Source organism: Acomys minous (genome assembly GCF_964271855.1).
Source record: "Acomys minous genome assembly, chromosome: 13".
NCBI lineage: Eukaryota > Metazoa > Chordata > Mammalia > Rodentia > Muridae > Acomys > Acomys minous.
Window position 1 is genome coordinate 14,630,226 of NC_140495.1, and position 13,979 is coordinate 14,644,204.

Genomic DNA, 13,979 nt, shown 5'->3' on the forward strand with positions numbered 1-13,979 from the left:
TACTGAAGACAATATATAGAAGTCCTTGGCTTCTCCCATTAAGGTCCAGACAACACAGTGGAAGTTCACATTGGTTTATTGAAAGCACTCGCTACCCAAGAACTCTTTAATGTGTGGAGAAACACGCGCGTGTGCGGAGCAGTGCTTGGGGACATGGTTAAGCCCTAGGGCGTGGTCACTGGCAGGTGTTGTAGATCTGGACCTGCAGGTTGATCCCCTGAAGCACGCTGCGCATCCTGGCTTCCAGCCCATCCAGCTGGGCCGCCTTGCCCTCCAATGCCCGCTCATTCTCTTCATAAGTGCCCTCCAGTTCTAGAAGGGTAAACAAATAGTTTAGACCTTTCTCCCACAAGCCCACCTCTCCAGTTCCTATCCACCACGGTGCTCACCCTGTAATCGCTGCAGCTTGTCCTGAGCAGCCTGCAACAGGCTCCGAGCCTCATCCCGCAGCTGCTCGGCCCTGGCTTGTGCAGCCAGAACACCTTCAGCCTTGCGTTCTGCCAATGCCCTCACAGTTTGGTACTGGTCATCTACTTGTTCTCGCAGTTGCTGCAGATATAAAAGGCAGGGTCAGTATGCTAGTCCGGTGGGGTCCTAAATACACTACCCCTACCCCATCCCGATGGCTTTGCCTCAACTCACCTTCTCAGCCTCCCTGGCACGGCTCTGGGCACTGCCTGCTGTTTCTTCAGCTGTAGATGCTGCCAGGCTATTTCCTGCTCGTTTCAGTTTCAGGGCCTCCAGGAGGGCATCCAATTGCCGAGCACGCTCACTAGCCGACTTCAGGGACTGCTCTGCACCTGCCATCCTCTCTTGTACCTGTAACGGAGACACCTGGGTTTAACAAATCCACTTTTAGTTCCAGCAATTGATTAGGAGAAGGAAGCTCCAGCCAGGGAACACTCGGGAGGCAGAAGCAGGCAGATCGCTGTGAGTTCGAGGCCAGCCTGGGCTACAAAGTGAGTCCAGGACAGCCAGGGTGACATAGAGAAACCCTGTTTTAAAGGCAGGCGATCACTGTGAGTTCGAGGCCAGCCTGGTCTACAAAGGCTACACAGAGAAACCCTGTCTCAAAAAGCCAAAAAAAAAAGTTCCAGCCAGGGATACAGGGTAAGACCCTGTAGCAAACCAAACAAAACAGATCCATAATAGGAGCCCATAACCTTGTCCCACTGATGCCCTAGGGAAACCACACCTGGTGCAGGGTCTGCTCTGTGTTCTGTGTGTCAGCCACTGCTCCCCGGATGGCACCCTGAGCAGCACCCTGTGCCCTTTGAGCCTCCTCCAGTGCTGCTTGTACTGTCTCTGCCTTCTGCTTCTCACCCTCAGCCCGGCTCCTGAGGAAAAAGGGGAGATCAGGGTCTGCAGGTATCGGGACCAGGTTTCAACAATGGGGACCAGGGTTGGGGGTCAGACCGTGCCCGCTGCGCATCTTGTAGTAGCTGCTCAGCCCGACGCACATCCCCCATAGTGTGTGCCAGGATTGTGTCCACATCCGCCAGGCTTCGGACACGTTCTGCAATCTCACTTGCTAGGCGCTGGATCTGCTCCGGGGAGGCGGGGATGGAGAGTTCTAGCACCCGTGTCGCTACCATTTCAATACTGTCAGGATCAGCTCCCTCCTCTACGGAGACACAGGCAAGGACTTAGCAGGTTCTCCAACATGAGCTTGGGAACACTATCTTGGTCTGTGGATTCTCAGACTGCACATGCGATAGGAAGTTGCTAATAGGCATAAGGATGTAGCCAAAGAATGGGGACTATATAACGGGTACAGACTCAGGGACATTGACTGGACAAGGACTCAGAGGCCAGACATAGGGTCATGAACACATGTCTGTTGGAGACCCCGAGACTCAAGTACACACAGACACAAGGGAAACAACCACATGGCCTGGGCCACGTGGGAGGCTCATGGCTGAGGAAGTCCTTCACACTCAAGTACACACAGACACAAGAAAAACAACCACATGGCCTGGGCCACGTGGGAGGCTCACGGCTGAGGAAGTCCTTCACACTCTGGATAAGTTCTCGAAGCTCCTGATTGGCCTGCTCCACTTGGCCCCTAGTAGCATTAGCCTTGTCCAGGGCTGCCTGTGCCCGCTGCTGTGCCTCCTCTGCCTGCCGACGAGTCTCAGACACTCGGCTGAGGATGCCACCACCTTCTACCAGTGCCCGCTGCAGCTCTGCCTGTGTGTGCCGAGCCCGGCCCAGCGCTAGGTCTGCTGTGGCTGCTGCCCCACTGCAACCGAGGCCACCACAGCGGGGCTGCCCATCCTCATCCCGACATCCGGCACCCCCACAAGGGCTGGTAGCACAGGGTGCGTCCCCTGGGGCCCCACACACCTGCCAGGCACAAAACAAATCATGGTTCTGTGGGAAGAGCATCCCCACCCACCTGCCCCACTCCACACCTGCCCCTCACCAGCTCATTTATGCCTGTCAGGCTCAGTGCATGGGTATGTGCAGAGAGCTGTCCCAGGGCCTGCTGGTTGGCCAAGTGTTGGCGGTTGAAGTTTTCTTTTTGGGCACCCATCAGCACTTCTGTCCGACGCCTGGTATCTGCTGAGTTGCTCACGGGGCTAGGGACTGCCAGGGTGGAGGTGTTGGCACGGCGTTCTGCTTCTGTAGACTGGCTATGGGCATGGCGGATGCTGTCATAGGCACCTAAGTTGGGTCAAAGGGGCCAGTTAGTGGCTGAACAGTGACCTGGCCCGCCTGCCTAGTTCATTAACAACTCACCTAAGAAATTAGAATGTTTGAGGATATCCAGATGCTGGTCAAGCTGCCTCAGCGTGAGATTAAGCGCAAGCCCGTCTCTCTCCAGCCCACTGAGTGCGTGGTTGGCATTGAAGTTCTCATCCTGGACATCTGTTAGCTCTGCTTCTAACTGAGTCAGGCGCTCAGTGGTCTTCCCAATTTCGTGGCTGTAGCAATAGGGGACGTGTTTAGAGCAGCTTCAGTACAGAACTCTCGGATCTTTCCTCCATCCCCCCGTATGTGTTTAGTTCCATCCGTACCGCAGTCCCTCTGTGGCTTCTACGAGCTTTGCAGTAGAGGCAGCTGAGGCGTTGCGGGCACCCACAATGGCCTGCACCATGCCCAGCTTCCCCTGCATGTTCAAAAAGCTGCTCTCAAAGGCACCCAGCACACCCATCTGCTGCAACTCCCGAGCCCACTGCTCCAGGCGTCGGGTACGAGCAGCCAAGTCCTGAACCACACGATCCCAGTCTCCAAAGCACGCATGGCAGGGGTGACAAGCGGGGAAAACACCAGAGAAGCCACGAGCACACTGGTCACAGCGCACGCCGGACACGCCTGGGCGGCAGCTACAGTGGCCTGTGGCACGGTGACACTGAGGTTTGTCTATTCCTCTGGGATCACAATCACAGGCTGTAGGAAAAGACAGACCACGGTATTAGGGTCCTAGCGATGCATCCAAGACAGTCTTTATCCACCCTGTCTCTCCAGATTTCTCACCACGACACTGCAGGCCAGGGTCTCCCCAGTGGAGCTCTTGGCACTCAGAACAAGTCCTCCCACCAAAGCCGGCATGACAGTGGCACTGCCCTGTGAACTGGGGTACAAACAGAGTAAGGCACAGGGCCTCTAGCAAAGGTTGAGCCTTTGTGGCAGACAGCTGGCTCCATCTGCCAGGATCTCTCCAGGATCCATACCTCATTGCAGGTAGGGCCTCTGGCCCGGCTCGGGTGGCAAGCACAAGGCTGGCAGCCACGGCCACTGGTGAAGTTCCAAAAGTTGGGCGCACAGCGGTCACAACTCAGACCTTGGACATGGGGGAGGCATGGGCACTGCCCACTGCTTGAGTCACAGTGGCACTGGTCAGAAGATGGGCACCGCTGGGGATCTGTGCCTAGGAGGTTGCAGGTACAGCCTGGGCAAGCCAAGATTGACACAACAAGTCAAGGAGCTCTATCTGTAGCAGAGCCCACCCTAAGCATCTCTTCCCACATCCACAACTCACGGTGACAGCTCTGTCGGGTGGCTTGCCCATGGAAGCCAGGCTTGCAACGGCCGCAGCGGGGCCCCTCTGTGTGGTGTAAACAACGCAAACATTGCCCCGTGTGGGGGTCACAGGCATCGGGGTCGGTGGGGTCAATGTTTCCACTGCACTCACAAAGTTGGCATCTGCCACCTGGCTTTGTCGGGTCTCCAAAGTGCCCGGGGGCACAAGCGTCACACCGAAGCCCTGTCCACGGTCAAGGGGAAACCATGAGTGCTTAGCTTAGCCACCTCACCCTGATCCCATACCTGGGCCCCCACACACTCACCTGTGTAGCCTGGTCGGCAGTGGCACACAATTTGCTGAGAATATCCATCCCGGTGACAAGAAGTAGCGAAGTGCCGTTGGCTCCCAGGGCCTTCGGGACAGGGACAAGGCCGGCACTGGCCCCCATACGGCAGCCGTGGGTCCCCATGAAAACCAGCAATGCACCTGCAGGGAAATGAATAAGTGTTGTCTGAAGGCAGCCCACCCAGCCGCCAACCCCTCATAGGCTGCTCTAGGCTCACCTTTCACAGTGCTCGCCCCCTGTGTAATCACGGCAGCCCAGGCAAGCGCCTGTGTGCGTATCACATTCGTCCGCACGCCCATTGCAGACACAGGGCCGGCAATTGGGGAACCCCCACTGGCCGCGTTGGCAGTGGTCACAGCGAAGACCAAAGGCACCAGCTCGGCAGGGACATTGTCCGCTAGTCCCGTCACATAGGGCACTGAGTGCTCCATCGGGACTACATTGGCAGGCTGGGGACAAGGGAGACACTTGAGTTGACAGGAGGCAGTCAGGGTGGGAAGGCTGGGGAAAAATAGAAAAGTGACCCCAGCCTAAGAGTTCCAAGGGATCCAAGGCAGAGTTGAGGAAGGAAAAAGCAAAGCCAGAAGGAAGAGAGAGACTCATAGTGGGAACAGAAAGAAAAGCAACCAAGAGATAGTCAAATACCTTGACAGCCTGCAGGGCCAAAGCCATAGTAGCCCGGAGCGCAGGCGTGGCAGCGGCGCCCAACCACTCCAGGTTTGCAGAGGCACTGGCCGCCATGAGGGTTGCACTCGGAACTCAGCGAGCCTTGAGGGTCACACTGACATGCTATGAGGAGAAGAGGAAGAGCGGATTGCGGGTTAGGCTAGGTCCCCACCTCTGCCTACCAAATCCCTACCCAAAGTACTTACGCAAGGCACCATTGTAGATGAAGGAGGACAGGCTGATGAGGAGGGGGGCACAGGCCTCCGACAGAGGGGTCTTGCTGGGCATCAGACCTTCCTCATGGCAGCGGTATCGCTCAAAGGTGGCACGGCGCTCCAGGGCAGCTGCGTCGCCCCCGCTGAACATCTCTAGCACCAAGACACGGGGCAGCAGCACCAGCTGAAGAGATGCGCGAGAGAGCAGGCACATAGGGCCACACCGGTACTGCCAGAGGACCTGCCTTAGCACTATTACCACGGGCCTGGCTTTTTCAGTCACAGACCCTTCCTAGTCATCACCACCACCATATCCTCCACCCCACCGGCCCTGCCACCCTGGCTGAGATGAGCACGAGCGACTTGTTCACCGAGTCAATGAGTAGCCCAGATCCAAAGGAGGTTTCAGGATGGGCCCGTCCACCCAACCGAATCAGCTTCAGATTCAACTTGTAGGAGACACCGGGCTCGAGGCACACAGGCCTGGGAAACACCAAAAACCTAGGCATGCGGAAGAGGGAGACAGGGATAGGAAGGATGCCACTCAGGGCCCTCGTACCCTCTTACACTGCCACTCACAGCAGTCAAACCTATTGACCAAGGCAGAGACCGCAGCTGGGCCAGACCAGGCCAACATATACCTGTTGAGGCCCTGGTGGGGAATCTGAACAGAAGAGTCCCACAAATGTGGCTTTCTGGAACCACAACACCTATACAGACCAATAGCACTGGAAACACAGAGCCTGGCAACCGCACGTCTCCTGGCATTAGAATTTGTCAGAGTTTCTTTTTCTCGTTTGTTATTTTTATGTATGTATGAATGTGTGTGTGTGTGTGTGTGTGTTTATGTGTGCGCGTGTGCGCCACATGTGACCAGGTGCCCACAGAGGCCAGAAGAGGGTGTTGGATCCTTTATAACTAGATTACATGCAGTGGCAGTCTCCCAATGTGGATGCTGGGAACCAAACCTGGGTTCTCTGAAAGAGCGAGTGTTCTTAACTCCTTCTCTCTTGACCTTGTTTTTTTTGTTTTGTTTGTCTGTTGCTGTTTTTCCTGTCTATAAATCCACAGTTCTTTTCTTTAATGATTTATTATTTACTTTTATGTGTATTGGTGTTTTGCTTGCACGTATGTCTGAGTGAGGGTATCAGATCCCCTGGAACTGGAGTTACAGACAGTTGTGAGCTGCCATGTGGGTTGCTGGGAATTGAACTTGGGACCTCTGGAAGAGCAGCCAGTGCTCTTAACTGATGAGCCATCTCTTCATCCCCTCCAGGCCTGGTTTTTCAGTTTTTGTTTGGTTGCTTGGTTTTCTTTCTTTCTTGTTTTGTTTTTTTAGGCAGATACCCAACTAAAATGTGAGTGACTGAGTTTGTACTGATTTTGTAGACCCAAGGATGGGACCTACTACAGCTTTGTAAGTACTAGGAAGTAAGGAGGTGTCACTACTACACCCAGACCTCTGTTCCTTTCCTTGAGACACTAATCTCATCACTCTTTCCATCTCTGAAGTGACTTCCATCACCTTCTGAACCCGCACGTGACTTCACTCATTCCACTCCCGAATCCTCCTCCATCCCAGGAGTCTTCTGCCCCTGGTGTTACGTCAGCTTTGCTCTTCCACCCAGTCAATCCACAGAGACGCCTGTAGTCACTACCAGCTCGCCTTCTACTCCAATGGACTTCTTTCTGGCCCGCTTGGTGTCAAGGTCAACAGTGACTTCCATGGAGCTAAACTCAGCGGCCACTTTCCTCTCCTCTGGCTCCAGCACTCGGCATGTCATAAGCTCACTGTATTTTCCTCTCCACTCTTTGTGCTCAGCTTCCTTGCCCTGTCCACAGCCCTAGATTTTCCTTTCGTCCACTCATTTCCCTTTTTTTTTTTTTTTGAGACAAGCTCTCATGTGTTCCAGGTAGACTTGGAATGTGCTGTGTAGTCAAGAATACATTTAATTTCTTTCTTTCTTTCTTTTTTTCGAGGCAGGGTATCTCTGTGTAGCCTTGGCTGTCCTGGACTCACTTTGTAGACCAGGCTGGCCTCGAACTCACAGCGATGCCTGCCTCTGCCTCCTGAGTGCTGGGATTAAAGGCGTGCATCACCACGCTGAGTGTTACGTTGAATTTCTAATCCTTCTGCCTCCATCTCCCAGGTGCTGGAATTACAAGCATGAGGTACAACAACTAATTCACTCGAACCATGTTTTTACTCCAAAATGACTCCTCCCAGTAACTCTAGGCACAGAAACACACCCACTCACTGGCCTCATCCCGCAAGTCAAAGAGTCTCAGAACTGTTCTGTCTGTTCCATTAGCTACACAGGGTGGTGCACCCTTTTAGCTCCAGCACTTGAGATGCCAAGGCAAGAAAAATCACAAGTTTTGGGCTAGCCTGGGACATGTTATAAGATCCTGGATTGGGGTAAGGTGGTGGTGCACACACGCCTTTAATGCCAGCAGCGAGGAGGCAGAGGTAGATCTCTGTAGGTTCAAGGCCAGCCTGGTCTACAGAGAGAGTTCCAGGATAGCCAGAGAAATCCTGTCTAGAAAAAAAGATACACACACACACACACACACACACACACACACACACACTAGGCAGTACAGCACACTACTACAATCTTCACACTCGGAAGGTGTAGACAGCGGAAGTTCAAGGTTATTCTAAGCTACATAATAAGTTCAAGGCTAGCCTGAGATATATGAAATTCTCTCTCCAAAAGGGGGAAAAAAGAAAGATGGGATAAGGGGGCTACAGTGTAGCCATCAGTGTAATAAAAAAGATACAGGAAACAAATACTTCTAAAATGTAACAAAACCTTAACCAGACCAGTCACAGGCCTCCTCTGACACCACTGCCTTGCACCATCACCATCATAGGAGTGACACTGGATGACTTCCCATCAGTTAATGTCTTGGCTTCTTAAACTTATACCATTGAGGACGCAGGCCCCGTTTTATCTCTGTCCTTCCTGTAAGCATCCCCAAAAAGGTACTTGACAGAAGGAACTGATGAAAGAGCAGTGGGGTCTCTCAGGTGATGAGGCCCTTCAGTCCTTACCACAGCGGCGCACTCACCTGGTGTTTGGCTGAAGCATCCCCTGAACGCGGTCGTCCTTGGGCAGCACATGCCCACATGGACTGCGGCCAGACACGGGCCCTGGACGCTGCACGGTCACTTCCAGCTCTGCCCATTGCTCAGGAACCTGGGGGAAAGAGAACACTGGAGCGGATGCTTTACAGCCAGAATGCCAGCACAGGTCAGCCACCACAGGGTCTAACCTGGGGCTCGAAGCGCAGTAGCAGGTCATAGTCCATGGCCCTTGGCAAAGAGGTCACGAGGAACTCTACTTCCTGACCTTCCCGCAGCCGCACAAAGCCCAGGCCGGTCCAGGATGGAGTCTCTCGGTTGGTCGCCATACGCTCTACCACCTCAAGCCCCTGAGAGTCAACGCAGTCAAAGTAGGGATGAAAGTGCCTATTTTGCCATAATTAGCGCCAAACACCATTTCTCCTGCCAAGACCTCCCCCAAGACTGGATAGTACCCAATCACCTCCAAGACCCCACCCACAAACCTCCTCTCTAGCCACCCCACCCACACCCTATGAATTCTCCCACCTGCCCACGGGCATCCTCAGCCTCCCAAGTTAAATAGTCCAGAAAAGGGCGGAAGTAGCCAGGCTGTACTTGTTCACAGCGTCGCCCAATCATGTGCTGGCGGCAGCGGCACTGACCCGTGGCCTCATCACACCTGAGGAATGCCGAGGTTACTTGAGGTCCACCCCTCGCCTTCCCGACCACCTCCCGAGCCCCTGTTCCAGCAACTCACTGAGGATCCAAGGCACCACCCACGTCGCAGTCACAGGGGCGGCAGCCAAGCAGGTCATGGCTCAGGCCCCAGTGGCCAGGCTAGGGAAAAGGGATTGCTGGAGGCCAGAAACAGACCTCCTGGCCACCACCCAGAGTCCAGTTGAACTCCCAGCCTCTGCCACTGACAGGTGAACCGAGGTGAACACCTTATCCTCCTCCCAGCCCAGAGGCTTTTCACCCAGGACTTAGGTTCAGGTTTTTGGTACCTACCCACTGGACTTTGCCCTCAGCTATGCGCTTTGAGGACAAGTCCAGGACCCCAAAACCCCAGATCCCTCAGTCATACCAGGCAGCGGTCACAGCCACGTCCGGTCACCAGCCGCTTGCAGAAACAGGTTCCACTGTTGGAGTCACAAGGGGTGCCCCCAGGCACTGTGCCCCGTGAATTACACTGACAACCTGGAGTGAAGGAGACCCATTAGCACTTTAGGGAATGAAAGCAGTGTTCCGGTTCAGCTGCATCAGGCACAAGAGGCCAAGGGTTAAAGGTCAACATAGGAAGAGTCAAGGCAGGAGGCACATACGCTGGCATCCCAGAGGGTCACTGGCACTAAGTCCAAAGAAGCCATCGCGGCATTGCTGGCAGCGAGTGCCGACCACATGTTCTTTGCAGCGACACTGGCCTGAGACCAGCCCTAGCACAGGGTCATCATGGGAATCACAGCGGCCACCATCTTGAGAACCCATAGGGTCACAGTCACAGGCTGAGAACAGAGGAGAATATAAAGTCATCCTGTCCCAATGGCATAGCGTCAATCCGGAACCTTCCCGAGTCCTGTTCTGAGTCGGCCACATATTCCCTATGTCCTGGGGCCATAATATCGCTTCCCAGATCCTGACTCAGGCTCAGCCTTTCTCTCCCTCACACCCAGTCCCAGCCTTACGACGGCACACGGCTGGATCCCGCATGTCCTTGGTTGGGTCACGGTAGAAGAAGGGCCGGCAGAATTCACAGTGGCGCCCAGCTGTGTTGTGCTGACATCCGTCACAGACGCCTCCACTCACGTTTCCGGATGCCAGGTATACAGCCATGTCAAAGTGGCAGCTATGTGTATGCCCGTTGCACTCACACTCTGGGAGAAGGCAAAGGCCAATTGAGAAGGCAGGTCCTTAGGATAAGGGACACGTGTGGAGAGTGGGGCGGGGGAGGTAGTTTTGTTACATTATGGTACCAGAATTTGTGGGTGATAGCTTAAGGACTTCAAGGCTTCAGGATAGCCAGGGCACTGTATAACAGAGAAATGCTGTCGCGGAGAAACCAAAAAAAGGAAAGATAATATATATATATATATATATATATATATATATATATATATATATATGGGACTGGTAGCCAGAATATACAAGAGGGTTGAGGGCACCGGGTGTGGTGGCGCATGCCTTTAATCCCAGTACTCGAGAGGCAGAGTCAGGCGGATCGCTGAGAGTTCGAGGCTAGCCTGGTCTACAAAGTGAGTCCAGGATGGCCAAGACTACACAGAGAAACCCTGTCTCGAAAAACAAAAACAAAATAAAAAACAACAACAAAAAAAAGAGGGTTGAGGGTCATCAGGGATACCAAGGCCTAGGTGGCCTTTAGACAAAAGCCTAGGTTTTTAGGGCCTGACCGTTTTTGGCTTTTGGCTTTAACCAGGGCACAGCCAGGCCAGAGTTCTGTGTGTCACTCACTCCGGCAAGCATGAGTATTGCCATCCTCAGCAGGATGCCAGGGAAGGTCCTGAAAGAAGTCCTGACACTTCTCACAGTTGAGACCGTGGGTATTGTGCTTGCAGATACAGGCCCCGTGCACCTGTGCAGATAACGCAAGAAGGTTGATGTCACCATCCAGAAATGCCTGTCCCTCCCCCCAACCCTGTTCCAGTCATCCCAGGGCCCTTACCATGCCTTCAGCATGGGTCGGTGCCCCTGGGGCAGGGGCGCACTGTGAGGCATGCCCATAGCAGAAGCAGTTGCCGCGGATAACAAGCTCATAAAGGGCATAATAGTATTTTTCCCGGATCTCCCGCCGTGGGTCAAGCAAGTTGTCTCCCAGCGTGTGAAGCCGAGTCAAGTTCACTCGTAGGTTGGTGATCTTCAACAGGTCTAGGAAAGGGTACGGGATTGAGTCCAAGTAGAGAGGCAGGCCCCTGTAGCCTCATACCCACCCAGGGGTTGCAGCTGCCAAGGTCACCTTGGGAGACCTCTTTTCTACTGCTAAAGCAGAGCTAAACTGGGCTTGGCATCTGCTCTAGGAAGCACCTAAAATAGTTACTGAGGCCCCAAATAGTCCCCATCCGGACACTGGGACTGTGCCAGTCTCAACAGTAGAATACCCACTCTGAATCCGTGAGCTGTAGGGGTCTGGAATTGGAATAGCAGGATCCAGCACGCGATAGATGACCTGGCATGACAGGAAGTACACAGAGATAATGGACCTTGCTTCAGATCCATCACAAACCTCACTGATCCTTTTTCCTGTCCGTGGCCAGATCGCAGCCCTTACCTCGCCTTCAGTGGATGGCTCGATTTCTGAGTAGCGGGATTCACAAACCACATCATCCCAGTGCCGGGGTGGAGCCAGCGGGACACCTGGAAAGTCCGCCCCACAGTCATAGGAAAAATATCGGTACACATGCCAAGTGCGACCAAAATCTGCAGAGCGCTCCACCAGCATGGCAGCAGGGCGAAATGTCTGGGTGGGGAAGGAAGACACATCTGATCAGGAGGAACCAGGACCTCAGTTCAACCTAGGCTACTGAAAGCCCAGCTTAGTCATGGTCACTGCCAAGCAGCTCACAGTCAGGCGGGAGTGACAGTGCAAGGCAAAGATCAGAGCAGGGAGGGAGGAAAGCTGTCTCAGGAGGCCCAGGGAGACTGGATCTGACCTAGTCTGGGAATGGGCCACAAGACAGCATGTGCAAGCCAGGTGTGGTGGTGCACACCTGTAATCCCAGCACTCAGGGAGGCAGAGGCAGGTGGATCTCTGTGAGTTTGAGGGCCAGCCTGGTCTACAAAGCGAGTCGTCCGGACACAACACATGAGCTCAGGGAAGCTTAGCTGTGGATCTGGGGCTGTGCCCAGGGCCACTGGGGAGCAAAGCAGAGCAATTCAGGCAGGTTCCGCTGTCTGACAATGAGGCACCTTGAAAGTCATGATGAGATGGGTGAAATGGAATTCAGCTTCCAGATCCAGCTGGATGGTGACCATTGGGATACCTGCAGCCGGAAGCAGAGGTCAAGGTGTTGAGGTTCACTGATAGACAAGCCCCGACCACTCTAACGACCTACTCAGGCCTCACCGTTCTCCGACTGCCACCAGGCCGTCCGGCGCTGTGGTGCAAAGCTGGTGACCACATTCTGGATCCGATGGCTGTTTGGGTTGTCTCGAGCAGAGAAGGGGCGCCGGGAGTCACACAGGAAACACTTCTTCTCATCCTGGTTTGGGTGGAGGTGAGGCTCAGCGAGTGACCTTAGCCGCTGCCAACCCCACCCTGACCCAGCATCTCACCCAGTCCCCAGCGGCACCTGGAGATGACTGACGATACAGTAAGGCTGAGGACTGTGCAAGCCACATGTGGAGGAGGCAGTCAGTCTGTCTGCGCGGCCCACCAGCAGGTCACCCGTGGCTGGGTAGCAGCTTCCTCGAGAACAACCAGGTACATCCAAGGACGGGCCCTGGGCCAATGTGGCAGCCAGCACTGGGGGGGTTAGGGGGATGGGGTGGGAGGGGTGGGGTGGGCAGTGGGTCAACCAGTTCAGCAGTACTTCTTTTAGTGGGTAGTCCCATCCCTTGGGCCCCTGGGACAGCCAACCACCCCTGGACCTATCACCACATCCCACAACCTTAGGCCTCCCCAGGCCCCCTCACCACTTAGAAGTAGGCCCAGGCGAAGAAGTTCCCATGGCACAGGCTGTCCTAGCCTGGCCCTCCCTGGTTCTCCTGAGGCCCACTCCATCCTGAAGAGAGGTAAAATGGAGGTAAGGGGAGAGAAAGGACCTAGAGACAAATCCCACCACCTCCCTTGGTTGGGGACTGACCCTGACCGTGTAGGTACTGGGCTGGCTTGCCTCCAGGCCCTCAGTCGGTCCCAGGGTCCTTCCAGAAGTCACTCCTCCACAATCTGAGAGTCTGACGACTTTGAGTAAAGTTGGAAAGCAGGGAAGGAAGGAAAACATGGAATGGATCTTAGCCAGGATTATAACTGAGGCCAGAACCCACAACCCTTACCCCTGCCCTCTGCAGACAACTCTCACCCCAAGAACCAGACATTGGCCACGTTACACAGTTTCTTTTTTTTGTTCTTTCTTTTTTTTTTTTTTTTTGTTTGTTTTGTTGTTGTTGTTGTTGTTTTCGAGACAGGGTCTCTCTGTGTTAGCCTTGGCTGTCCTGGACTCGCTTTGTAGATCAGGCTGGCCTTGAACTCACTGTGATCCACCTGTCTGCCTCCCAAGTGCTGAGATTAAAGGCGTGTGCCACCACGCCCCCCTCCCCCGATACACAGTTTCTTTAAGCTGGGATTTATTTAGCAGAGTATCAGAGGCGTATTTAACAAAGAAGCAGTTTAGTTAGAAGAGCTAATATGTAAAGGGAGCACCCCAAAGAGAAAGTGGAGTAGGCTGCTCAGAGACAGGGACCAGCCTGGTCCACGTATCTTCATTGTATCCCTTAAGTCCAGCGGAAGATGGAGAGCTGACTCGTTAGGTGATAGGAAGAGGGTTCGTGGAGTCAGGGGAAATGGTTTATGATCTTTGAGATCTGGAAGGCAAAGTGGCTCTAAAGAGCATATGGCCTTTGTCCTTGGCGTCACTATGGAAACCAATGTCAAATCAGCTACACGGTTACAGCATCAGCAGGGAGATGGAAAAGGTGCAAGCTGAAATTCTATTGGACCTGTGGTGAGGTTTTGGATGACCACAAAGGACAGACTAAGACTGA

The 13,979-nt window shown here is 54.1% G+C and overlaps 1 protein-coding gene across 3 annotated transcripts; it reads right to left on the minus strand.

The window, feature by feature from the left end:
- Positions 1-58: 58 nt before the first annotated feature.
- On the minus strand, positions 59-13,220 carry LAMB2 (laminin subunit beta 2). Of its 3 annotated transcripts, none has more exons than XM_084752563.1 (33): positions 13,088-13,219; positions 12,912-13,000; positions 12,569-12,741; positions 12,343-12,478; positions 12,186-12,259; positions 11,548-11,736; positions 11,382-11,445; positions 10,945-11,147; positions 10,734-10,854; positions 9,950-10,138; positions 9,590-9,769; positions 9,352-9,464; positions 9,025-9,104; positions 8,814-8,946; positions 8,477-8,635; positions 8,273-8,400; positions 5,569-5,698; positions 5,189-5,381; positions 4,962-5,105; positions 4,534-4,765; positions 4,293-4,456; positions 3,986-4,210; positions 3,678-3,895; positions 3,481-3,577; positions 3,021-3,393; positions 2,743-2,927; positions 2,426-2,667; positions 1,998-2,346; positions 1,417-1,624; positions 1,196-1,337; positions 643-819; positions 390-549; positions 59-312 (listed from the first exon to the last, which is right to left on the minus strand). In XM_084752563.1, exons 2-33 carry the CDS (start codon positions 12,997-12,999, stop codon positions 176-178), a joined length of 5,406 nt encoding a protein of 1,801 aa, XP_084608689.1. In that variant the 5' UTR covers position 13,000; positions 13,088-13,219; the 3' UTR covers positions 59-175. The 3 variants fall into 3 exon arrangements, with proteins under 3 accessions (XP_084608689.1, XP_084608690.1, XP_084608691.1); XM_084752564.1 differs by having other exon boundaries at positions 13,082-13,180; XM_084752565.1 differs by lacking the exons at positions 59-312; positions 390-549; positions 643-819; positions 1,196-1,337; positions 1,417-1,624 and adding an exon at positions 1,646-1,894 and having other exon boundaries at positions 1,976-2,346; positions 13,088-13,220.
- Between the last annotated feature and the right edge of the window lie 759 nt (positions 13,221-13,979).